We start from the raw sequence: 25,775 nt of genomic DNA, 5'->3' as shown, positions 1-25,775 counted from the left end.
AATTATTGTGTCTGTGCAGCATAGAGGCAATCAGTTTATAGCTCTGCAGAGGTCCTAAGGAAGCCCAGGTTGCCTTTATAGGTATTAGTACCTTTGGCAGTGTAGACAGGTGCCAAGTTCTCCTGGAAAGCAGGAACTGCTCTAAGGTTTCCTAATAGATGGCCTCAGCAATATTGGACTTTAATAGAAGTCGGTGGGCCAACAGCAGATGCCAACAACTCACTGATTGCACACTGAGTATCAAGTAACATTGATTCTATGCCTCTCCACTCTTCCTCCAGACTCGGGGACCAAAAGCATTTTCAAATTAAGTGCAAATTATACCTCTCATCTGAAAAGAGGACTTTGTACTGCTGAGCACACTATACTATAATGTTTCACAAACAGGACACTGGTAAGCAGATAAAGACAGGAGTAGGTTATTGAGGCCAACGTCAACGACATGGGTAAATGATGGACTGAGCAACTAGTCATATGACACTTTACCAGCTGAGATGTCTCTATATGAATTTTATTGTGGGCCACAAAATTGAGATTTCAGAAAGAAAACTATTGTTACATTCTATGAAGTCATGACCGCTCTGCTGAAAAAGTTGAAAACAAGCTACATTCACATAATTTTACTGTTTTACAAGTTGCATGTTTTTGTTTCTAGATGTTAGAAATATTCTTTCAAAGAATATTTAGCCTCAGTATGGCTGTAGTCCATGTCCTGGTTATATCTGCGTGTGGTGGGTCTGGAAGCACATATTCTCCAATGGGATTTGTGTTAATCCCTCTGGCTTGTTCATCTTTTCTGCAGCACTTTTCCTTTCCACTCAATTTATCATTTATACACCCATCTGCACAACACGTTTCTTTATTAATTACCTTTTGTGATTGATATCAAGCTGCTGGACAAGTCGACAGTTAACCCTATCATTTATGTATATATATATATATATATATATATATATATATATATATATATATATATATATATATATATAAATGTATTGACACTACATAAAACCCATTCCTTCAAGAAGTTACTTTGCGGAGGCTACCAAGTACTTTTTACTTTTTAGAACATTGAAGACTTCTCTGGAACTTGCATGGGACTCGGTAACTGATGTTCCATAGTTTGTTAATTTCCTAAAACATATTGGTTAGATTTAAAAAAAAAAAAGTTGCATGAAAGCCTTATAATGTAAACTGTAAGTTCTGGGAGAATACCTGGGGAATTCTTGGAGACAATGCTGGTATGAGACACATAATACAGTCTGTTTGTTGAAAGTACCTGGTAAATCCCAGGAAAGTAACTACAAGCTCTATGACATATCTGAAAAGGTATACCATAACAAGTCACCACATAATACAGCTGGGTTGCCTTAAATTACCCTGTAAATCCAATAATCCAAGCCAAGTACCCAGTACATTCCAGGAAAGTATGGGCTGCATTATTAATGAAAGGAAAAAGTTTGGGTGATATAAGATAAGATATAAGAATAGTCTGTATCATTTCCACTATAATGACTCTTTTCAGTGAAAATTGCAAACCAATTTTTATTTATCCATTCATTTGAATTGATAGGCTACAGCTAAATGGGCTAATTTGTAACATTTGAGGGCCACAAATGGCCCTCTGTCGTCAGACTTTGGGTTTCTCTTCTGTATGCCACAGTCATTGAAATGAAAAAAAAAATAATCAATCAAAAATATATCAGTGTGTAAAAAGTCGATATTATAAACTTTATTATTTAACTTTTTGAATTTAATTACTAAAATAAATAAACTTTTCAATGGGAGGCGCATGTAGTGGCAGTATCCTTCATGAACTACAAATTCGGCGATGGCTCGTCGTGTGACGTCATCAGTGGTGGACAAACCCTCCTGGAGTTGAAACGAGCAAACCTTGCAGAAATGGCAACAGAGGACGCGTTTAAAGTGAGTCCGCGTGCTTGTAGATGGTTTGTCCGTCTTTTTCTGAGAGTTAAAATACAGCTGAAGAAAAAGCGTGTTTCTGCGCGTTAGTTTATTTTTAGGTACAGCTCACCTGACTCTCAGTTTCAATGTTTTTTGTCTGGGTTTTTTTTTTTGCAGGTGTCATCTCTGAGGGGGAAAGTGGCCCTGATAACGGGAGCCAGCTCAGGGATCGGGGCAGGAACCAGCGTCCTGTTCGCTAAACTCGGGGCCCTGCTGGCTCTGAACGGCCGAGACGTGCAGAACCTCCAGAAAGTAGCCCAACAGTGCACCGAATGTGGGGCTGCTGAGGTGAACGCTTTTCCCGAGGGCCAGTAATAAGATCCATAAAACACCTGAAAGTGTATTTAAAGATTTCGCCCTTTTAACACTGGCACTAAGCCAGTGTTCACCATTACTACATCTTTCTGCTTTACTGCTATAATAAAAAATTGCACTTTACAGCCAGTATAATATATATATATATATATATATATATATATATATATATATATATATATATATATATATATATATAGAGATAGATATTTTATTTTTAAGTTATAATAAAATGTCAGTTTTCTTTTGCAGCCACTGCTTGTTCCTGGGGACCTGACCGATGAAGACACAGTGAGGAAGACTGTGGAGCAAACCCTGGCCCGCTTTGGCCGGCTGGATGTCCTGGTCAACAGCGCAGGCATCCTGGCGATGGGCAGCATCGAGACCACAGACTTGGCTCAGTACGACAAGGTCATGAACGTTAATGTCAGGTAGGATTCATAGGACCCAGGAGTGAGGCGTTGTTCAAATGAATGTAGATGTGGAATGTGGTTGGCCGTTGTCTTGCGGAAATGAGCAAAACATTTCTTGGGGGAAAAAATCTCTGGCTAAAAGAAAATTTTGGTTTTTAATGTTTATTAAAATATACATAGGTCACTGACGCAAGATGAAACTAATGGGCCCCGCATGTTTCCGCTGCACGTTAAGCCTAATTTAACAGCAGCTGATGAAGAACCTCTGCTGAAGACGTTAATTTAAGCAGTGTCTGGGCTTTTACCTTTTTCCCAAATGTACCTACTCTATATGATGTAATATGATTTCCCTTTGGGATTTTTAAATTGAATGATGTACATATTATATTTGGCATTTGTTAATTTGCTATTCAGAGCATTCTTTTGTCAAATATATTGTTCCTTTGGACCTCAGTTAGCTTTGACTACAGCGTTCAGTCATATACCGTCAATTCACTCACTTCATGTTTTTCATTCTTTTGTCATTTCATAATTTTTTTTTCCTCTAGAAAAGCCTCATATCGATAAAAGTAGCGTTGAATTCATAAAGAAAGCAAAAGCTTTCACAAAGATTCAGCTGCGAAAGCTAATCTGCGTGGAAGGAATTTTTATAATTTTGCTAAATAGAGACTGGTGAATCCCAATTTTACAATCTTACACTGTTTATTCCATCTGGAACGAATAAATATTGATTTAAAATCCTTTTTCGGTCAACACACTCACAAAGTCAGCTGAATTTAATTAATTTATTTTTTTTGGATTTATATTTTTAAAACTTTCATTCTAGACCTTAATACTAAACACATGTTAGAAACACCAATTTACCTAGAACTTGTTCTTTTCATTGTAGAGTTTAAGCTGTTTACGCCATGCAGTGATTTATTTATTCTTTTTCACTACAATTATTTATCTTAGTTCATTTACTATTTATTCACTGCCTTGTCTGGTGTGAATTACCGAGTTTTGTATTTTATATATTATGCAGCGTAGCTAGTGAGTTTCTTATATTTTTTGTTGATCAATAATATTTATACCTACAATCCTAAATATCTGATTGATAAAACTTTCGACGGTTTCAATAAATTTAGAATCACAAAAATTTTGCATCTAAAGTTTTGACTTTGGGCTGTTTGCCATAATACAGACAATTCAAGCTCAATAAATTCAACGGTCATAGAAATGTTCATTTATTTCATTAATTTTACTGAAAAGAAGTGAAACACTGCTATACACAGACTGATCTATTTAAACCATTTTGTTCTATATTGATGCTGATTATGATTTACAACTAATACAAACTAAATATAGTTTTTTTAGACTATAAAAATACCACTTCAGACCAGCGAAAAAAGGATTTTGAAAACAGAAATGCTAGCCTACTGAAAAGTATGTCCGTGTGTGCGGATTTATATGCACTCAAGGCTCGTTTTGCATGAATTGCTGCACTAGAGCAGCGTGGCAGGAAGATGATCAGCCTGTAGTATTGCTGAGGAGTTAAGGAGCCCGGGTTGCTTTTGTAGCGTCCTTCAGTTTATCTGCTTTGCTGGGGCTGGTTTCTCTCATCTTCCTCTTGACAAGTGCTCCATATAAGCTGTATTGGGTTATAGTCATAAGTGTTTGCTGGCCAGAGAAGCACAGTGATTCCCTGGTCATTAATCAAAATGGAGTCAGCATCTTCAGAGAGCTTTTCAGCAGAAGAAAGCTTGTATTTCTTTGTAATCTTTGTAATAAATCTCAACATTTTAATAGTTTTTAATCATATTTTAATTTACCTTGATGTGCCTGGAAATTATTATGAAATCACAATAAGTTTTTGTCCTTATTGTATGAACTTCTAATACGTTTTTTTTTTCATCATGTGCCGCCAGTGATTACAGTTATAAAAAATCCCATTGGACATCAATCAAATAATGATTAAAATATAAAAGTTTCACAGCATTTGAAGAATTATGAATACAGCTTAGAAGAAAAATACTTTTTTTATCATAACCTTGCAATCCTGTTTTCCATGTAATAAAAATTCATTACTTTCTCCTTGAGTTGTTCCTTCTGCAGCTGCAGCTCTAGGCAGAAGACTTTTATTGCGTTCTTGATTATTAAAAGAGCGACTCTCAGGAATGATCGTAGATTGGTATCAGTTGTTTTTCTTTCCTGTGTTCTCCTTCATATGTCAGATGATGAGTCTAGGGGGAAATTTGTAGTTAAGCACTTGTTATTTTTATATTGCATGTTTCACAGTTTTAAAACCACAATGGAAAAAAAATCCTATTTCCCTCACTCCCAAAAGCGTCAGGTGGTTCTACAATGTGGCCAAAGCCCCTCCAACTAAGTACCGCTAAGCCCAGAAATAAAAAGGTGTACAAAAGTGTTGCACTCAGATTTTTCCTTCAAATTCACTTCAAGGACGAATCTTTAACTTTTGTTTTCGCCTGTAACTGGATAGGTTGGGTTTCATTTTTCTTAATATCCAAACTGTCATCGCTCAGTTCCTTTTGCATTAACATTACATGTTTAATTGTTAAAATAAAGCATTCAGTATTAAATAGGGGAACCTTTCCATTTAACAAAATCTCAAATGTATTACATTTCCATTCAAAAATGTGAAAAATTACTTTTACCCTTCATATAAATAACCCAATTAATTTGTTACCATTTAAATAAGAAAAAAAAGAAGCTGTTTTTTCTTGTTCTTTTTTTTTTCTTTTTTTATCTTTTGAACAAGAGCAAATTGTTGTAATTCATCTATAGGGGTGAGCATGATCAAAAGGTATCCTAAAATATAGACTGCCCATCTCTCTCATTGGCACACCTGATAACAATGCAAAAAGACACCCTAAAATAAATTCATCTTACTTTACAGTAGCATAATCCCTTGCTGAGCTTCACTTTAGTCTCATCGTGTCAAGTTCCTGCTAAAGTCCCAGAAGCTTTGAGCAAACTTTTTTTAGCAGGTTTTTCCTTTTCGTTAAAGGGGAGTTTTTCTTTCCACTGTCACTTCATGCTTGTTCACTATAAGGGATTGCTGCAAAGTCATGGACAATGCAGACGACGCTTCTTCAGAAGGAGTGAACGCTGCTTGTCAAGACTTGATGCAATCTACTGGGTTTCCTTAGATCGGAATTTTTTTTTTTTTTACCAATCTGTATAATCTGACCCAATCTATATAAGCTGATTGAATTTAAATTTTGGAAAGTGCTTTTGGATGACATGTTTCATGAATTGGTGCTATTTAAGTAAAATTTAATTGAATAAGTTTGTGGAAGCAAAACTATATAAGATGTATTCGCTGCATCTATCCCACACAACTAGTTGGCATGAAGATCGTTTTCAGCAGTTCTTATGGAAACTCGATGAACCAAAGATGCATCAGAGGTTTTCTTTGACCTTAGTCTCTCAACGTCTTCCATGCTGTACATGGTGGTAAGATAAACATGTTAACTCATACCACCTAGTTTACAGAGGCTAGGGAAATAGGCTTATGTAACTTGTTATATCTATATCCCGGGTAAAGATAAAGTCATGGATTACTAATTAAAAGTTTCCAGACACTGATCAGCTAAGCTAATTAAAACATTAATATTAAAAAAATGCTACACTTGTTTTTTTAGAGGCTGTTGCAAGTGGCTCTAATTGTGACTTCATAAAAAAAACTATAATCTCTTAAATGATTTGCTTCCCCACCACTAAACGACATTTTTAGGCATGGACATGTTTATTTCTTCAAAGATGGAAAACTGCAGCATGGCAGATGTCAGTGGACCATAGTTATTAGGCGCCCGCCTATGCATTGAAAATGCATGGCGGAGGCCTTATGTTATGCACCTAATAAGGGTTTCTTTAATTAGGCGCCTGCCTTGCATGTGCAATGAGGAGGCAGTGCTGTGCGAAGCACAGCACTGCCTCCCAATGCAAATGCATGGGCAGGGCCTATTACTATTCACCTCTAAACGGCTTCTTTATTTTTTTTTTATTATTAGGCGCCTGCCTTGCATGTGCAATGAGGAGGCAGTGCTGTGCGAAGCACAGCACTGCCTCCCAATGCAAATGCATGGGCAGGGCCTATTACTATTCACCTCTAAACGGCTTCTTTATTATTATTAATATTCTTTATTTTTCTTCCTTCACGATTAATGCGGCCCGAACCCTAGCGTGCACCCCAACAATATAAACATCAAAACCTTCGGCTCGGTCTCGAGATGTGTGCTACTACGTTTTTTGCGGTTTCGAGTTACCATGGCAACAAAATTAGCCAAAAACCACCCCCAAACAACCCCATAGGAATGAATGGAGTCGGGGAGAAAGAAAGCCTAAAAAAAGTCTCAAAGTGACCGTTTTCAAAGCAGTACTATGTCCTCATGCTTTCACCTACGAACACCGTTTAACTTCCAGTTTGTAGATATATCTGTGACCTACTCAGAAGTGAAAACGGGATGTGGATATCTTTTATCGTCTCTTCACAGTTACTCCTCAAAGCTCATGTCCGAAAATCAGCGAAATCATCGTTTACAATGAAAGTCAATGACGGAATTCTCCAACCGCTAGAGTGGGCCACTCTAGCTTTTTTAAAGATTTCAAAACTCCGAACAACTTGACCTTACTCGCTCAATTTTCACTCTACGTAGACAAATTATACATCAAAACGTAGGTATTTTTGTCAGGATTTGGGAAATGTAACCCTCATTGGTGTGGCATTTATAGATTTTTCGCAAATCACCTCAGACCGACACAAACCCGAAACCTCCCCCATTCATTTCCTATGGAGCGGTTTTGAAAAATGACGTCTAAAAATCCAAAACATCACATGTTTTCGCATCGTCGCTACTCCTAAACCGATTTATGTACAGACATGAGACTTTGACACATGAATGTCCCAACCCTTCTGGCACTCACAAAAAAGGAATTTTGTGGATAACTGTTACGGTTTTTCCGCAGGAACAATTTGTTCGGGAGTAGCGAATGTGCAAAATCCTGAAATCGCTTTGGAGCTGCATTTTCCCACATCATCCACTTTTTTACATCGTCGCTGTGCCTACACCGATTTTTGTAAAAATATGAAAATGAGCTACATGGTCATCAAAAGCCTGCTGATACTCACAGTGAAAGAATTATTTTCATATCTCTTATACTTTTTTAGCTAGAGCGATTTGTTCGGGATCATTTTCAGAGGATTTCTGAAATTTCATAAAAATGTCCTTTAGATCATAATTTTTTACGCCTTTATTAAACTTTTTCCAGCAAAAACCGATAGCAAGTCTTCTTCCCCTATCCGTTACGAAATAAACACAGAAAAAATTACGTCTCTACCATTTACGGTTCCGGAGAAATCGTGCGTTGTTCGAGGCAAAGTTCTCCAATATAATCCAATGGGACTTATTGTGACCAAAGTGTCTGCACTTCGGCCGCTGCAGGTGTGTGAGTGAGTCTCCATGACGACGGAACACTGAGGGCCAGAGCTAGACGCTCCATTGAGATACAATGGCAACTTTCATCGCTCACTGCAGTGGCTGTGATTAATGTAGAAATCTGAAATTCGCACAGTCACTTCCTCTTAACATTTTAAAATTTCCATGTGACTTTCAGCCATGTGTCAGTTTTCTGTGCCATTTTGGATCATACCACTTATGTTTCCAATAATGCATGCCCATATATGGCGCTACAGTGTGGCACAGATGGAAAGTGCAGGCTTTGCATGCAAGAGGTCGTGGGATCGATTCCCGGTATGGAAAACTTGGAGTTTTGTATTATAATCCTCACAGTGTGAATATCAAAACATGTGTGCTGATCCCATGAAGTATTTTTTTGTACCACCCGCCATTTTGAGTTACCATGGCAACGTTATAAACGACGTTTTTTCTCCCTATTTAAGGCTCATCCCAGTACAGGATTTGGACCAAACTAACAGAGTACACTCACCCAGTGATACCAAACACAACCATGTTAGCGGCTAACGGTTAGCATGTTGCTAACCGGAAGTAGCTCTAGGAAGCCTGTACAAACTTCTGCTTGACAGATTTGGTGAATTTTAGCATTTTCTCCCTTTTTAGGCACTTCTCAGTACAGGATTTCAACAAAACTAACAGAGTAACATCACCCGGTGATACTGAACACAGCCATGCTAGCGGCTAACCGTTAGCATGTTGCTAACGGAAATAGCTTTAGGAAGGTCCTACCAACTGCTGCTTAGCCAGAGTTCTTCTGCCTTTACAGACAGAGAGAGGGCTGCAGCTGTCAGTGAGTCTCCATGACAACGCTGCTAGCAAGAGGCTCCTAGGAGGTCCATTGACTTAACATGGCACCTTTCAACGGCCGTTGCGGGGGCTGTGAAGACCGTAGGAAGCTGAAATTCGCAGTGTGGCTTCCTGTTGCTATTTCTGACGGTACGGTACGCACCAAGTGGCAGGCGCCTTGCTAAATTTCTTCAGAAATTTTTCTAGTTAATATTCTTTATTTTTCTTCCTTCACGATTAATGCGGCCCGAACCGTAGCGTGCACCCCAACAATATAAACATCAAAACCTTCGGCTCGGTCTCGAGATGTGTGCTACTATGTTTTTTGGGGTTTCGAGTTACCATGGCAACAAAATAAGCGAAAAACCACCCCCAAAACAACCCCATAGGAATGAATGGAGTCGGGGAGAAAGAAAGCCTCAAAAAACCCTCAAAAGGACCATTTTCAAAGCTGTACTGTGTCGCCATGCTTTCACCTATGAACACCGTTTAACTTCCAGTTTGTAGATATATCTGTGACCTACTCAGAAGTGAAAACGGGATGTGGATATCTTTTATCGTCTCTTCACAGTTACTCCTCAAAGCTCATGTCCAAAAATCAGCGAAATCATCGTTTACAATGAAAGTCAATGACGGAATTCTCCAACCGCTAGAGTGGCCCACTCTAGCTTTTTTAAAGATTTCAAAACTCCGAACAACTTGACCTTTCTCGCTCAATTTTCACTCTACGTAGACAAATTATACATCAAAACGTAGGTATTTTTGTCAGGATTCGGGAAATGTAACCCTCATTGGTGTGGCATTTATAGATTTTTCGCAAATCACCTCAGAGCGACACAAACCCGAAACCTCCCCCATTCATTTCCTATGGAGCGGTTTTGAAAAATGACGTCTAAAAATCCAAAACATCACATGTTTTCGCATCGTCACTACTCCTAAACCGTTTTATGTACAGACATGAGACTTTCACACATGAATGTCCCAACTCTTCTGGCACTCAAGAAAAATGAATTTTGTGGATAACTGTTACGGTTTTTCCACAGGAACAATTTGTTCGGGAGTAGCGAATATGCAAAATCCTGAAATCGCTTTGGAGCTGCATTTTCCCACATCATCCACTTTTTTACATCGTCGCTGTGCCTACACCGATTTTTGTAAAAATATGAAAATGAGCTACATGGTCATCAAAAGCCTGCTGATACTCACAGTGAAAGAATTATTTTGATATCTCTTATACTTTTTTAGCCAGAGCGATTTGTTCGGGATCATTTTCAGAGGATTTCTGAAATTTCATAAAAATGTCCTTTAGATCATAATTTTTTACGCCTTTATTAAACTTTTTCCAGCAAAAACCGATAGCAAGTCTTCTTCCCCTATCCTTTACGAAATAAACACAGAAAAAATTACGTCTCTACCATTTACGGTTCCGGAGAAATCGTGCGTTGTTCGAGGCAAAGTTCTCCATTATAATCCAATAGGCAGACTTGGACACCAAGTGTCTGCACTTTTTTAGACTGGCCCGCTGCAGCTGTGTCAGTGAGTTTCCATGACGACGGAACTCTGAGGGCCAGTGGGAGACGTTCCATTGAGATAGAATGGCAACTTTCGACGCCAGCTGCAGCGGCTGTGATTAATGTAGAAATCTGAAATTCGCACAGTCACTTCCTCTTAACATTTTAAAATTTTCATGTGACTTTTAGCCATGTGTCAGTTTACTGTCCCATTTTTGATTTTACATGCTTTCCTATTGGGTCATTGCTTCCAACAGGACCTGGCATGATGCCTAGACACGACCCACTTGGCCAATACAGCACCACCCACCTGTGGGAAATGGCACTACACACCATTTTGGTCAAATGTTGAGTTCTGGGCCCAGATGTGGTGAGGCTGAGTTGCTAAAGGAGGCCAATGTGACCAATGAACTTTGGTCACGTTTGGTGACATTAAGTATTGGCACCCCTATTTGAGGCACTTCCCAGTACAGGATTTGGACCAAACTGACAGAGTACAATCACCCGGTGATACTGAATACAACCTTGTTAGCGGCTAACGGTTAGCATGTTGCTAACCGGAAGTAGCTCTAGAAAGGTCTCACCATCTTCTGCTTCACAGAGTCTGTTTTTACTTTAGAGAGAAAGCTCCACAAGAAATTTGGGCTACGTGGCATAAAGCATCTCCAAGCTATCAGGTGTCAAACATCCAATGCTTTTCAATGGGGGACCAAACCCCTTATGGTCCCAATACTGCATGCCCATATATGGCGCTACAGTATAGCTCAGATGGAAAGTGCAGGCTTTGCATGCAAGAGGTCGTGGGATCGAAACCCGGCGTGGCAGACTAAGATTTTTGTATTATAATCCCCACAGTGTGTATATTAAAACATATGTGCTGATCCCATGAAGTATTTTTTTGTACCACCCGCCATTTTCAGTTACCATGGCAACGTTATAAACAACGTTTTTTCTCCCTATTTAAGGTTCATCCCAGTACAGGATTTGGACCAAACTAACAGAGTACACTCACCCAGTGATACCAAACACAACCATGTTAGCGGCTAACGGTTAGCATGTTGCTAACCGGAAGTAGCTCTAGGAAGCCTGTACAAACTTCTGCTTGACAGATTTGGTGAATTTTAGCATTTTCTCCCTTTTTAGGCACTTCTCAGTACAGGATTTCAACCAAACTAACAGAGTAACATCACCCGGTGATACTGAACACAACCATGCTAGCGGCTAACCGTTAGCATGTTGCTAACGGAAATAGCTTTAGGAAGGTCCTACCAACTGCTGCTTAGGCAGAGTTCTTCTGCCTTTACAGACAGAGAGAGGGCTGCAGCTGTCAGTGAGTCTCCATGACAACGCTGCTAGCAAGAGGCTCCTAGGAGGTCCATTGACTTAACATGGCACCTTTCAACGGCCGTTGCGGGGGCTGTGAAGACCGTAGGAAGCTGAAATTCGCAGTGTGGCTTCCTGTTGCTGTTTCTGACGGTACGGTACGCACCAAGTGGCAGGCGCCTTGCTAAATTTCTTCAGAAATTTTTCTAGTATTATAGCTTTTTATTCTTCCGTCACCGTGAATACAGCCCGAACCGTAGGCTGTACCCCCACAAACTATATATCAAAACGTGCGTCTCGACGGTGCGAAGTGTGCTATTTGTACTTGACGCCATTTAAAGTTACCGTGGTGACAAAATTAACCAAAAACCACTTCTCAAAACCACTTCCTACACACAGTTGACCTCACAAAAATGCAGAGCTCAGCATGGCACTTTTTTTCGGTACAGTGGTTTAGGTGTTGGGCTGGTGCACCAAAGGTCGCAGGTTCGCAACCCGCCGTGGGGTACCCAATATTTTTTTATTTTTTTTACAAGTAACAAATAAATAATTTGAACAACTGATATAAATGAATGAATGATGAAAAAATTGCAACAGCAAGAACTACCCCCGGCCAATACAGCACCACTCACCTGTGGGAAATGGCACTACACACCATTTTTGTCAAATGTTGAGTTCTGGGCCCAGATTTGGTGAGGCTTAGTTGCTAAAGGAGGCCGATCTGACACATGGCCTTTGGTGAGCTTTGGTGACATTAAGTATTGGCACCCTTTTTGAGGAACTTCCCAGTACAGGATTTGGAGCAAACTAACAGAGTACAATCACCCGGTGATACTGGACACAACCATGTTAGCGGCTAACGCTTAGCATGTTGCTCACCGGAAGTAGCTCTAGGAAGGTCTCACCAACTTCTGCTTCACAGAGTTTGTACTTCCTTTAGTAGTTTGTAATGCCTTTAACATTTTTATTCACATATTTCATTTTTTCATGCTACATTGAAGTATTTAATCATGTTTTAATAACACCAATTGTCCATGCTGCTTGGATGCAGACCTTCTCCTGTCGGCTGGTTTTGACGAAGACAAATCCTTTTCACACTCAGAAGATTTGATTTAAAATCCCCAAGTGATAAAAGCCTACGACCAAGGAACTCGGAAGCGTTGCCTTTGACGGTATCGCGCACCACCAGGCGGGCGCCTTCTTCAACTTCTTCAGAAGTTGAACGTTTCTAGTTTACATTGCTGTTCTGCTTGGAACACTAGTTAACAAATTTATTGTGAACTTGGTTTTGAAAATGTTGTTGATGTACCGCCATATCAAATAATGTTTATTTTTATTGCATGTTTGGTTGAGGAATCTTAGTTCGATTTTAATTGAATCTACTGTTTAACATAAGCTTCCATGACTATTTTGCCATGATATGGCCATTGTTACTGACAGGACATTAAATCTAAAATTCTGCTACTTCGTTCCTCTCAGAACAAATGCACCCAAACAAAATAATTTTATTTTTTTCTAGATAACGTTCCTGGAATAGAATACATTTTTTGCCAGGCTTTTTAAACACAATTAAAGCCCCTGTGTGCAAGATTTTCACACTGGTTAATCGTCTAGTGGTGCGGTAAATTAATTTACAAACGGCCTCACTTGTCAATCGTGTACTAACTACTACAGAAGCCGTCATAAATGTGACAATGTCAACATGTCCTCCATGTATTAGCTACTGATAATAGCTACAGTCATTGTGTGAAATGGTTTCTGTCACAGTTGACAAGTCTGCTTGTTCTTTTCTAAAGTTGCTTCTAAAGTCTCAGTCACTTTTTTTTTTTTTTTTTTTTTTTTTGGCTCGTTTCTGAATTTGCAGTCACTTATTTGGGCACTAAAAAAAAGCATCTATATAAACACAAGTAAGAGACCCACTACGGACACCGTGAACCGGCCGGCTCTAATATACCTCTGCATACACACACACACACGGTACTCCACCCTGAGATGGAGAGGGAGACAACAAGACGAACAAACTAACCGTCTTTGCCGGGAGGACAGAGTAACTGCTGGACCACGCTGCCCGTTTTCTATAATGCCAAAGAAACTTCATTGTTATATTGAATTAAGTTAATTCAATCAATTTACCTGTCCAGCAGAAACCCTGCGACCTCTAGATCCACTTTTAATCATCGCTCCCTCATGAATTATCTCCGCCTGGTAATAATAGCCGATCTAGACTCATATACTCCCGGTTATTACTGATGGCTGACAGTTTGTCTCCTTTCGGCTACTGAAATCAGAAATAGTGACGCAACACGGTGCCTCCCAGTGGATGCACAGACACCTGTGTATTTATAAACTACCAATTCAAAGTTATGAATTGGTAGTTTATAAATACTCAAATATATTTGATGTGATGCTATTAGACTATGCCAGATATCTATTTATAAAAGTAATACTTAATTTTTGTTAATTAAAAACCAAATTAGTTACACACTCTCCCTATAAGCTCCAAAATTGTAATTAATTAATTAATTGATTTATTTTTATTCAGTCAAGAAGTTTGTTTCCAACAAGAAGTGAGAAAAGTGTCTCTCAAAAGAAAATAAAACACATTTTATTTCCAGTTTATTTTTAACTATTTAAAAACAATATATTGAAATGATATGAAATTATCATTACTTTAAACCTAAACCAGTTAAAGCTTTGAATACTTCTGGGCTTATCTGTATCTTTATCATTGGTAACAATGAAAGTCGAGGACAATGTTGAGATGTTCCTGCTGGAAGAACACAATTCCTTACTATACTGCTTTCTCCTACTACTCTCCAAATATGCATTATCTGCAGTTATGGCTTCTATTAACTTTATGTTCACTTGTTTGTTTGTGGACCGGGCTTTTTAAAAAAAACAAAAAAAACATGGTATTTTATTTTACCCACAGCTTCTCATGGTATATCGATTTAACACAAACATCAAGTCTTAGCAGCAGCAATCAGCCATGTGACATAAAAGTGTGGATGTTTGTGGGCAGGTGTGATATTGCTGTTATCACACTGCTGAATCCAGTCAGATGTGGAATCACTTTCCCTTCAGAAATAATAATACCTGTGCTGTCAAGGATTCTGTCATTTCAGAACCACTTTTTGACTTCATATTTGATTCTAAAGCAGATTTTGAGGAAATATATGTGTTATGTTTCCCTGATCAGATCTGTCTACCACCTGACTCAACTCTGTGTACCCCACCTGATTAAGACCAAAGGCTCCATCGTCAATGTCTCCAGTGTGAATGGACAGAGATCAGTGGGTATTATATAGATACAAACTTTGAATGGAAACACTGTAAACTGTGCAACATGTATTTGTTTAAAAGCTATACAATAATGTGGATGTTTTCCTGTCCTTAGTTCCCTGGTGTGTTGGCTTACTGCATGTCCAAGTCTGCGATCGACCAGTTCACACGTTGTATAGCTCTTGGTAAGATAAATATATTTTTAATGGAACTCACTATGTAACATTCACAATTGGTATTTAACCTCACATATCTACTTTTTTTTAATAAAAAAAAACTGCAGAGCTGGCATCAAAGCAAGTCAGAGTAAACTCTGTCTGGTACGTGACTTGGAACATTTATGCAATTTCTTTTTCTGAAATTATTACTTTGACTAAAACCACTTGTCTCTTTTGTAATATGAGATTCTTATTCCAAATTCTGTTTCTTGTTTTATGTCTTCAGTCCTGGAGTGATCATCACAGACGTCCACAGGAGAGCTGGGCTGGATGAAGAGCAATATGCCCAGGTAAAAAAAATAACATTTGCTCGTCTTTACATCATGCATAAAAATGAAGCCCAATTTATGTATGAGGCACTTTTAAAAGTACACCATCTTTTCATTTCCAGGTCATGTTACCTGATATTGTTTGATTAAGGATCAGGGCTACTAACTGTACATTTATTTGTATCTGTTACAGTAGACACACCACAGACACTCTATACGAAAAATATGTCAGTCATTGCTTGTTTACTGCCATGTTTAAAAAAATAAATAAAATAAATACAATCTCAACCTTTCCACACCAGAAATGTGCAACAATGACTCATTCTGATGTCCTTCCAAAACTTGAAAATGACAGTTGTATCTATGAATAGTTACCTTGGGTTTAAACTAGGACAGCTTGAGCTACAAGGTCCATGAGTGTTTTTTTTTTTAATAGTAGTGTGACGTTATGGAAATGGCATCCACGAATAACGATTTTCCTCATGTTTTCGGTTATATTTCAGTAGTGAAGTGACACAGATTTGATTATTACAACCAGTAATTGTTCTGTGTCTGAAAGAGACTCCATAGTCGCATGAAGCTACCTTACAGTCTTCATACATGCAAATCTCATCCTTGTTGACTTTTCATCCACAGTTTCTTGCAAAGTGCAAACTGACCCATGCCCTCGGTCGGCCGGGTGAGGTGGAAGAGGTGGCGCACAGCATCGCCTTCCTGGCATCTGATGCTGCCAGCTTCATCACTGGAGTGAATCTACCAGTTGATGGGGGTCGCCATGCCATGTGCCCAAGATGAGAAATGTTAACCTGCATAAACCCTGAGAATAAAAGCATCTTAAAACCAACTTGTCTCTGTGTTTGACTTGTTAGTTTTTTTGTTTTCTTTTTGTTTTTTAATTACAGAGCACAGCCCCTCGAAGCAATTCTGCTTCAAATTGGCCAAAGTCAATCACCTGCAGTTAATTCTATAATTTTGGCCATCTATAATGTATGAAAATGAATGATGTAATATTGTTGCACATACTAACATTTTGTCAGTGTTATTCTTTACAGTATGTGACTGGCTGGTTATTGCATAATGGGCCTTGCACAAAATATAACAACTGCAGCTGATAATATATCATTGATTGCACTTCCTGAAATTAAAACAATTCTTTAGCTTTTTGATTTGTAGTTGGCTCATCAAAAATAGGTATACTAAAGAGAACGTTTGTCACATTTATTCATTTAAATCTTGTACATTTAAAATTTAAATAATTACTGCAAAAAGAATTCAGTAGTTTTCACGTGAGCCAAAAATAATTTTTGGTTTACGTTGGAAAGTGAGACTGGTATCTCCTAAAACATTCTAACTCAATGTGAAATGAAAGTTTTTTTCATTTGAAGTAAAAAATGGCATGCCGAAATGTGTTTATACCCTCAGTAATCGATGGAAATCAAACCCTTGTGGCCAGCTTTTTGCGTGTTTTCACTACTATTTTGAGTTTCTTCGCTGGTGAGCTCCAATACTTTGAGGTGGAAGGTACCCTCCCGGGCTATGACAATACAGAACATTATTCCAGTTAAAAGAAACACGTTTGTAAAATTAAAAGACAACTTTAAATGGAGATATCAGTAATTTAGGGCTTGACTATAGTTGACTTGATGGAAGGTGCAAGATTTCAGGAAGAAAAATGTGGTTTGTGACAGTTATATTTTTAAATCATTTATATACAACACAACAATGTAATCAGCCAATACAGTAATAACTTCTTGCTTTGTAGGAAAATGTTGCTCAATATCGAGAAGTTATTTTCTTATATTTAAAATGACTCAAATTATTGTTTTTGGCTGATACTACATTAGTGTTTGCCTGCCAGCAGATGCACAGAGAAATTTGTTGTCTAGAATCAGGTGATTTATTTATTTATTTTTGATTTTGCTTTATTGGTCCTGACCAGTGGCCGACTGGTTGGAAACCTCAAAATCAGACCTTTTCATATCGGTAAATGAGCATCAACCGGTCAAACTGATAAAGGCACTCTGCAGTGCAGAGTAAATGTTTTTACTGTAGGAAAAGGAAACCGAGATTTGCTAAGCTATTTAAGAAGAATGAGAGAGAGCAAGATTTCAGCAGATAACAGGAAGGTTGAGTAAAATAAAGTGGAAGAAAAAATATTTTAAATCCTGGACTTAATCCTATTATCATGGTTCTTAAAGAAAAATCAGAATTGTCTAAAATTGGTTCAGACATTGGCAACGACATTCTAATGGTTTCTGATCTACAGATTCCCAAGCACAGTCACAGTTTTATTATGTATTATAGGGTAAAAAGCAGAGGTGTATTTTATCTGTTCATAAAATGTGTCCTTTTGAATATGAAAGTTGCTTATAAACAGAGACCGGGACTTTTATTGAATAACCTGTGGAGTGATGCCGAGTTTATTCCACATATAAAAGATTGTTCACACACCAAACACTGAGATTTACATTTTGTTCTGTCATGTTCCAAGTCCTCTGAGTTTACAGATTGGTGAAACCAATCATGTTTGTTGTATTATAAATAACCGTGAAAGCGCTGGTATCTGCTTCTGAGGTGGAGAGCTAATGAGTATTTAAATAAGTTTTAAATAGAAATCACCAACATTATACGGTTAGAGATAAATGTACAGTTTGACAAGAAAACCCTATAGTGTTAGAATCATAAAAATAATTTTGAAACTGTTGAAATGATACTTCAAGAAAATAGGCGTGTGTGTGTGTGTGTGTGTGTGTGTATTTTACATTCTTCCCTTTTTAAAGTACAGAGATAGCTTGGATGAGAGCTGACAAGACTTTATCCCCAGACTGTCAACCGCCAGAGCACCAGGTGTCACCTCTTTGTCGTCCCAGATTAGATCAGGTCACGGCTTCAGTTTGCCTTGAGATGAGAGGTGCAGAGCGAGGTAGCATTGTTGACATCTTTGCTCCACGTTTGCGCTGAAAGTGCCACACAACACTTGCCTGTGTGAGGATATCTGCACAGACACTCATCGCCGAGCTGTTCACTGAGGCTCAAACAGAAACACCAGGGGTAACGCTGCATACCTGAATGGGTCATATGACTGTATATCCCTACAGGCCGCAAAATATAACAGCGGCCCTTCAAAGCACAATATACAGTACGTTTACAACTTTAAATAATACTTCATTTCAAAATGTATCATTTCCATATTTCTATACACATTTTGCAGAGCTGGATTTTTTTCAGACCATGAATAAAAATATACAACAGAGTCTCAGAAATGAAAAGTTTAAGATGTTCTCTTAACTTTTCCAAAGGAGGCAGGCAGCTCTTGTATCACACAAACAAGTCTCTTTTTCAGTTGCCTGACAAGGGCTGTAAGTCTTATCTCTGCAAGCTCAATGAGCTGTCTTTTTTGTGGCGCCTCTGCTGTTGTTTCTACTTTTGTTATTTTGCAGTCCAAGCATTTTTTTATTGGGAGAATGGAGGGGTTTTTTTGTTATGGAAACTACAAAATTATTGATGTTCGTTCTCCGTTTCAAATCTTTGATGCAGTCGTTCCGTTCAGAAGTATTCTGAGTAGGTCCTACAAGAAGCACACAGCTCCGACCTCAAGGTGAAATCGTGCACTGGGCTCTGTGGTTGGTAAATTGTGCACATCTACAATGGGAAGCAAAGTTGGGTCCTGGCTCTGGAAGATGAAGTGGGTCTGATGCCAGCGTCCGTCTTTGATCTGAAAGATATAAGCACGGTAAATCATGTTGCATGATGCAGAAGACAAAGTGAGAGCAAAAATCACTTCTACTTTTCCTAGTGGAATACTGAATGTGCAGGCAGATAACTATTCTAGAGATTAACACAAGTGGAGTGGATATACATTTCATTTTAAGAGCTTGCCTTTCCAATAAAAGATCACCTATCACTTTGGATAAGGACCTGATCTCACAGGAAACAGGTTCCACTGCAGCTGGTCCCTACTTTTGTACATAGACAAATTCCAGTGAGCACGGTTGTGAGTGGCATAGCATTTCTGGAGCTCTTGATCACTTTATTAAAAGGTATTTTAGAGTGATTCTATGTATACTAACACATTTTCAGGACAAACTGTAGCTTCCTTATGCACAGAAAAGTTACCACTCAAACCCACTGAAAGTTAGTTTTGTGACTGCTGTGTGAATGGTGGGTTTTGCCATTACACACATACATTCAGTGGTCATTTTATTAGTTAGCTACTCAATTACCCTAAACAAAAAAGGATTCAACCAATTACTGGGCAGTAATTGAAGTCATTTCAGCATAAAGAAATAGAGAAGGCAACTTGCTTAAGTTCAAACCAAGCTTCAGAATGGGGAAGAAAGGAGATGTATATGACTTTGAACATGGTTGTTGGTGTCAGGTCTTAAAACATCAAGTGAGTCACAATTGTATAGACAAAAAATCTCTCATTGAGCTCAAAGAAAAATGGACAGACAGGTTTGAGCTGATAGACAACATAGCTTAAAGGTAAATAGTGCAAGTTAAATATTTATTTTCTTTCCCATACATGCACTTACAATTGCTGGATGCACCCCCTCTCTTTTACAGCCACAAGTGCCGTAAAAACCCAGAAAAGGAATATAAAAAACTAACATAAAAACAATAATAACTCAATCCACTTTTAAGGACATCTGAAGGTGCGTTCACAATGTTGCCACTTTTACTGTTTACTGTCGCTCGCCTGACATTATCGGCAGCCATTTGCACAGCAGGCGACAAGCCAGAAATACAGATGTACAATGGCTCTATTTAGTGATGCTTTCACTTACCTGCCACTCCCTTCTCCTTACTCACTCTTCTCCGGTAAAATGTGGTTTATTAAATATAACGTCTTTCCCTCCAAAGACTCTGGTAGTAAATGAATGGATTTCTGATAATCAGATTGATATATTTTGTCTCGCAGAAACCTGGCTGCAAGAGGACTATGTTAGTATAAATTAGTCAACTCCCTCTAATTATTTAAATTTCCACATTCCCAGAACTACCGGACAAGGAGGAGGAGTAGCAACCATCTTTCAGTCTGATTTACAAATTAGTCTTAGGCCAATTAATAACTGCAATTCTTCTGGATATTTAACCCTTAGTTTCCCTCATCCAAACTGCAAAGCAATAAAACCTCTTCTGTTTGTTGTTTTGTATCGTCCACCAGGTCTTTACTCTCAGTTTTTAGACCAAATCTCAGACTTCTTATCTGATTTAGTGTTAAACGCTGACAAGGTTATTAAAGTGGGGATTTTAACATTTATGATGACACTGAATGTGATAACCTTAATGTAGCCTTTAATACTATCCAAGATTCAATTAGTTTTGCTCAAAATGTGCATATACCGACAAACTCTTGCCTTCATACTTTTGACCTTGTGCTGAAATATGGCGTTGATTTAGAAGAATTAACAGGATCTCCTTACAACCCTGTCCTATCTGACCATTTTTTAATAACCTTTGAGTTCAATTTAACTGAGTTCTCTACCCCCAAAAGCAGGTTTCATTATAGTAGATCTTTATCAGATAATGCTGTATCAAACATTAAAGAGTCTGTCCCCATTTTAATATCCTCAGTATTACAGAAATACCAGATGGCAATAATGCTGTTTCTTCCCATTCACAAATTAATGCTTTTGTTGACAGTGTCACTTCCTTGTTGCGTTTTGCATTAGACAATGTAGCCCCTTTGAAGAAGAAGGTGATTATTCACAGGAAGTTGGCTCCCTGGTTTAATTTAGAGCTGCATTCTTTGAAGCACAACGTTAGAAAATTGGAAAGAAAATGGCACGCTACACATCTAGAGGAATCCTACCTAATCTGGAGGGACAGTCTAATGTTGTATAAAAAGACCCTTCGCAGAGTTAGAGCAGCATATTTTTCATCATTAATAGAGGAGAAAAAAATAATCCTAGGTTTCTCTTTAGTACAGTTGCCAAATAGTAATGACTTTATGGGATTCTTTGTAAATAAAATTGATTCCATTAAAAATAAATTAACTGGCATCCTCCCAAACATGAGTACCTCGTCCTCAGTAAGTGAGGCAGCGTTGGAGGAATCTTTAGAACCTGATCGGTGTTTGAACTGTTTAGAAGCAGCAGAGCTTTCTGAGCTATCTAAAAATTTAGCTTCTAAACCTTCAACTTGTATGTTAGACCCATTCCCAACCAAGTCATTTAAGTATGTATACCCTTTGACTAATGCCAACATTTTAGTCATGACTAATATATCCTTAGTAAATGGATATGTACCACAGGCTTTTAAAGTAGCTGTTATTAAATCTTTACTTAAGAAACCCCCTCTTGATTAAAATTACTTAATAAATTACAGACCTATATCTAATATTCTTTTCTATCTGAAATTCTTGAGACAGTAGTTGCTAATCAAGTATGTAAACATTTAAAAAGTAATTTATTGGAAGAGTTCAAGTCTGGCTTCAGAGCTCATCATAGCACTGACACAGCTCTGGTGAAATTCACTAATGATATTCTCATGGCCTCAGATGATGGACTTGTGTCTGCAAGTCCATTGCATCACGTCACTCCCGTGTGGCATCTGCGCATAGGAATATCATGTAAATCTTTCACTCGGCCTGACACATTCACGCTCAATGAGAACACACCTTCAAGATCAATACCATACAACACCAGCAGGGGTTTCACTGAAAACAAGTGCCTCCATACAAATTTACCAATTATTTTAGTACGATTTTCAACTTCCCAAGAGTTATCCTCTATTTACCACAGTTGCCTCTACAGGCTGGATCTTCAGTTCATTAAAGTGCGATTCGGGCCAAATCCTCTGGGCTTATGCGTGGGTGTGACGTGCTGTGCTCTCATTCACCTGACTACTTTGTTGAGTCTCTGCCATAATCGATGCATTAGCTTTCTTGCCTCAGAAGACATTAAACCTCTAAACAAAAGACCTGTGCAGTCGCAGCAGCAGATGCCTTTCCTCTTCTCCCATCCACACTGGTGTCATTTCTTGTCGCCAGTGGGGACCGCCGTCTGCAAAAGTCCTGGAACTTACGCTGTGCTCCATTGAATAACACCTTGTTATAACCATGGTATGCAGAGTACCATCTTTGAATGCAAGGCGTCAAACCTTTAAGCAGATGGCTTACAGCAGCATAAGACCCTACCGGGGGATTCTACAGTCAACTGAGAGCAAGAAACTGAATCTACTACTTGCATAGTCTCGCCAAAGTTAGACTATAACAGATTGGGACAACCTACTCTAATTTGATGTTTGAATTGAAAACCTTCACCTCTGTCAAAGACTGTGCAGTGTGTCACTGTATATCAATAAAAGCCAGGAAAAGTGCATTTCTAGAAAAAAGCAAAATTTGTGGTTCAACTCAACTTCCATGTATTTCCAATTTAAAAACTAACATTTTACAATTTTTATGCAGTTTAATGATTTAATGGACAGGCAATTGGTTAATTTGTGGCTTTTATTAGTTTGAATGAAGAACTGGGCACAGTAGAGCCAATTTCACACACAAAAGTATTTTTCAAAAAGAATTTCTCCCTGCCTTCTTAAACATATCCTGCCTGCTCTTACAGGCTTGTTTCTCATAGTTTGTCCACATAAAAACGCAAAAGCAAAATGAAAAAAAAATATTAACGGGAGCTCTGTCAGCAGCTGCCAAGCTAAGAGACTCCTTCCATTTTCTACTTCTTTGTTTTTCATTGTTGATTGCAAAAAAACAATTATACTGCCAGCTTCTGTGCCAGAGGAATCACCTCCTGTAAACAAAGGCGATTGCACTGCAAACTTGCCAAAAGTCTCTTGTTTTCCTGTCTAGACATCAACACCGCAAACAAGAATTAATGAAAATCTTTACCCTGAAGGGAGCTTTCCAAAAGGTTTGTTTTCAGTGAAGATGAAAGGGAAAAGCAAAAACAAAATTAGCTTCAAATATGTGCAGGGAAAGCCTCCAAAAATGGTTCATATATATATATATATATATATATATATATACACATATCAGTTGGCGTTGAAACTAAATCAGTGGTCTTAATCAGATATAACATAATTAGTTTGAACTTAAATCAGTTAATTTAAGGGTTTTTCATCTCATCACATAATTTAAGCAACCATTTTACACAATGTACTCAAAGCAGATGTGTCTGAAGCCAAAAAGGTGTAGGATCAGGGAATTGAGCGACTTTGTTGCCGGCCAAACATCTCCACGACTGTAGACCACAGTCATCACAGCATTTAACGTTGTTGAAAGAGGAAAATTGACTTAGGGGGAGATTTGTGAGTGCCATGGACTTATTTGCGCATATAAACATCAAAGTATATTGCAAGTTAATAATGTTGGTAACAGTTTGGTCTGTACTGGACTGGGCAGCCAGTGACCTGCTAAAACAGCCAACAGTGGAAATGTAAGCATGTCACCTTACAGCGTTACAGAAGTCTGATGCTGATTATTTATTATTAGGGAGGTCATTATGTTGTTACTCTTAATCTGTGTATAGCATATTAATAACAAAAGGGCCATACCCAGCAATCGTCCTTGGGTATCAGCGGCTCCAGAAGGTCTCCAGGCTGGATCTTCTCCCCGGACCAGGCCTTGAAACTTACAGAGTCAGATGAAGGTTGCTTGGTGGGACCTGCGGCCCACACAGAGGCGTTGAGGCAGTGAATGATAATGTGCTGCACAGCCTCGGTGCTCAGTAGGTGGATGAAATTCATCTGGATGCGACCCACTCCGATTTCCAACTACATACAAAAGTTGTAGAGAAATTTAAAGTAGAGTTTGGTTATAAAACAATGTCCCAAACTTCATATCTTAAGGCCATAATCTCAAAATGGAAATACTTTGGCACAACTGCAGACCTATAAAGGTAATGTTCTGATAGTTCTTTTCGAGCCTAAATAGAATCCCAGCAAAGGGCGTGATGAGCTGACATAAACACAGGTGACGCCATCTACCGGCAGTACTGCAGATCTATTAGAACAGCCTTACTTTTTTTTTTTGTTGTCCAGAAAATACAGGCCTTTTAAATCATTATAAATGTGACAACACCACCCCCTGCTGTTGGTCTGTACCTGTGGTCAGTAGTACGGTGAATACTATTACGCGCTGAGTCCGCAGGCGGTGAACATTTTTGTTTCATCCTTTGTTTTAGACTGCAGGTATGAGTCAGGCAAAAGACTATTTATACTGTTATTAGTATGACATAGTTTAAAAAAAGTGTGGCAATGTTGAAACATTCTAGTTGATAGAAATAATTATTTGTTATAAATACATTTTAAAGGGGATTCTGGGCAATCTTCAGAACATCAGCTTTAATGTATTAAAACAGAAAATGATAAAAATTTACATTTTTTTGTTGGGATAGGGGGGGGGGGGGCTGAAAAGGGTGAGACATAAAACATTTGAAAATCACTGCTCTAGCCCAATGACTACAGGAGCTTGGCACCAGCCCCACCACCTACGTGACCCAGCACGGACTGGCGGATATGGACAATGGTTGGATAAATGGATGTTGGGATTCATTAAATCACATTGATCTTTTTAGAATATCCTTTGATAAAAAACAAAACATTTGAAAAGGACCCCACGTCATTCAAATATATTGCAAATCTTTTGTGTGTGCAGTATTTTAAACAAAACAGTTGATGTAAGTGGCTTAAAAATTATTCTCATCCATAAACTGTTGCTTTTGTGGTGAACTTTTAAGCCATTCCTGCTAATTTAAAAATAAGAATAGACCGGTTATTCTTTGAATGGGTTACATCTTCATCATAGAGTCTGCCCTAAGAATGACTTTCTGTTTTCATCATTTTCTTGCTGTTTCTGCTGAAAATATGTTGGCCTACGTCTTTGCCATTGTGTGGAATCCAGACATTTTCTTGCCCAGTATCTTGAAGATAAAATAATTCCAATCAATGATAGATAAAGAGATTTACTTGCCAGATGACAGTGCTTAGGACTGCATCCAAATCTGTTGGCCTAATGCAAAAGGGTTGAGATTTACTGCTATAACAGGCCATCCAAACTGTGCTAAAAGCAAATAAATGGAGAGCTGTTCTCCTATTTTTCACAAGAAATATAAACACTCTTTACATTCTTCCATTAGTGCCATGCATTTACCTCCATCCATCTTTCCACAAACTCTGAGCAGTGTCCCTGTCTCTCCTGAAGGAAAGTATCCCCACAACATGATCGTCCCACCAACATTTTTTGGATAAGACTGAT

At 38.4% G+C, this 25,775-nt stretch overlaps 2 protein-coding genes across 3 annotated transcripts in view; one reads left to right on the top strand and one right to left on the bottom strand.

Annotated features, from left to right (window-relative positions):
• Window positions 1–1,793: 1,793 nt before the first annotated feature.
• zgc:101858 (SDR_c11 domain-containing protein) lies at window positions 1,794–16,406 on the top strand. The gene is made up of 8 exons (XM_012854419.3): window positions 1,794–1,926; window positions 2,083–2,253; window positions 2,533–2,711; window positions 14,993–15,086; window positions 15,191–15,260; window positions 15,359–15,395; window positions 15,520–15,583; window positions 16,199–16,406. The coding sequence occupies exons 1-8, from the start codon at window positions 1,813–1,815 to the stop codon at window positions 16,355–16,357; spliced, it is 888 nt and encodes a 295-aa protein (XP_012709873.2). The 5' UTR covers window positions 1,794–1,812; the 3' UTR covers window positions 16,358–16,406.
• Window positions 16,407–17,239: 833 nt separating this feature from the next.
• Window positions 17,240–25,775, bottom strand: part of col27a1b (collagen, type XXVII, alpha 1b) — a 126,158-nt gene continuing 117,622 nt past the window's right edge. For both annotated transcript variants that reach the window (XM_036144091.1, XM_036144092.1), the window contains 2 exons: window positions 24,074–24,292; window positions 17,240–19,277 (listed from right to left, as the gene is read on the bottom strand). In XM_036144091.1, the coding sequence (XP_035999984.1) occupies window positions 19,131–19,277; window positions 24,074–24,292 (366 nt within the window). In that variant the 3' untranslated portion in view covers window positions 17,240–19,130. The remainder of the gene's footprint in view (window positions 19,278–24,073; window positions 24,293–25,775) is intronic.

This window comes from Fundulus heteroclitus, chromosome 12 (genome assembly GCF_011125445.2).
Source record: "Fundulus heteroclitus isolate FHET01 chromosome 12, MU-UCD_Fhet_4.1, whole genome shotgun sequence".
Lineage (NCBI taxonomy): Eukaryota > Metazoa > Chordata > Actinopteri > Cyprinodontiformes > Fundulidae > Fundulus > Fundulus heteroclitus.
Note: the sequence above shows the minus strand (reverse complement) of the source record. Positions and strands in the feature narration are given on the sequence as shown.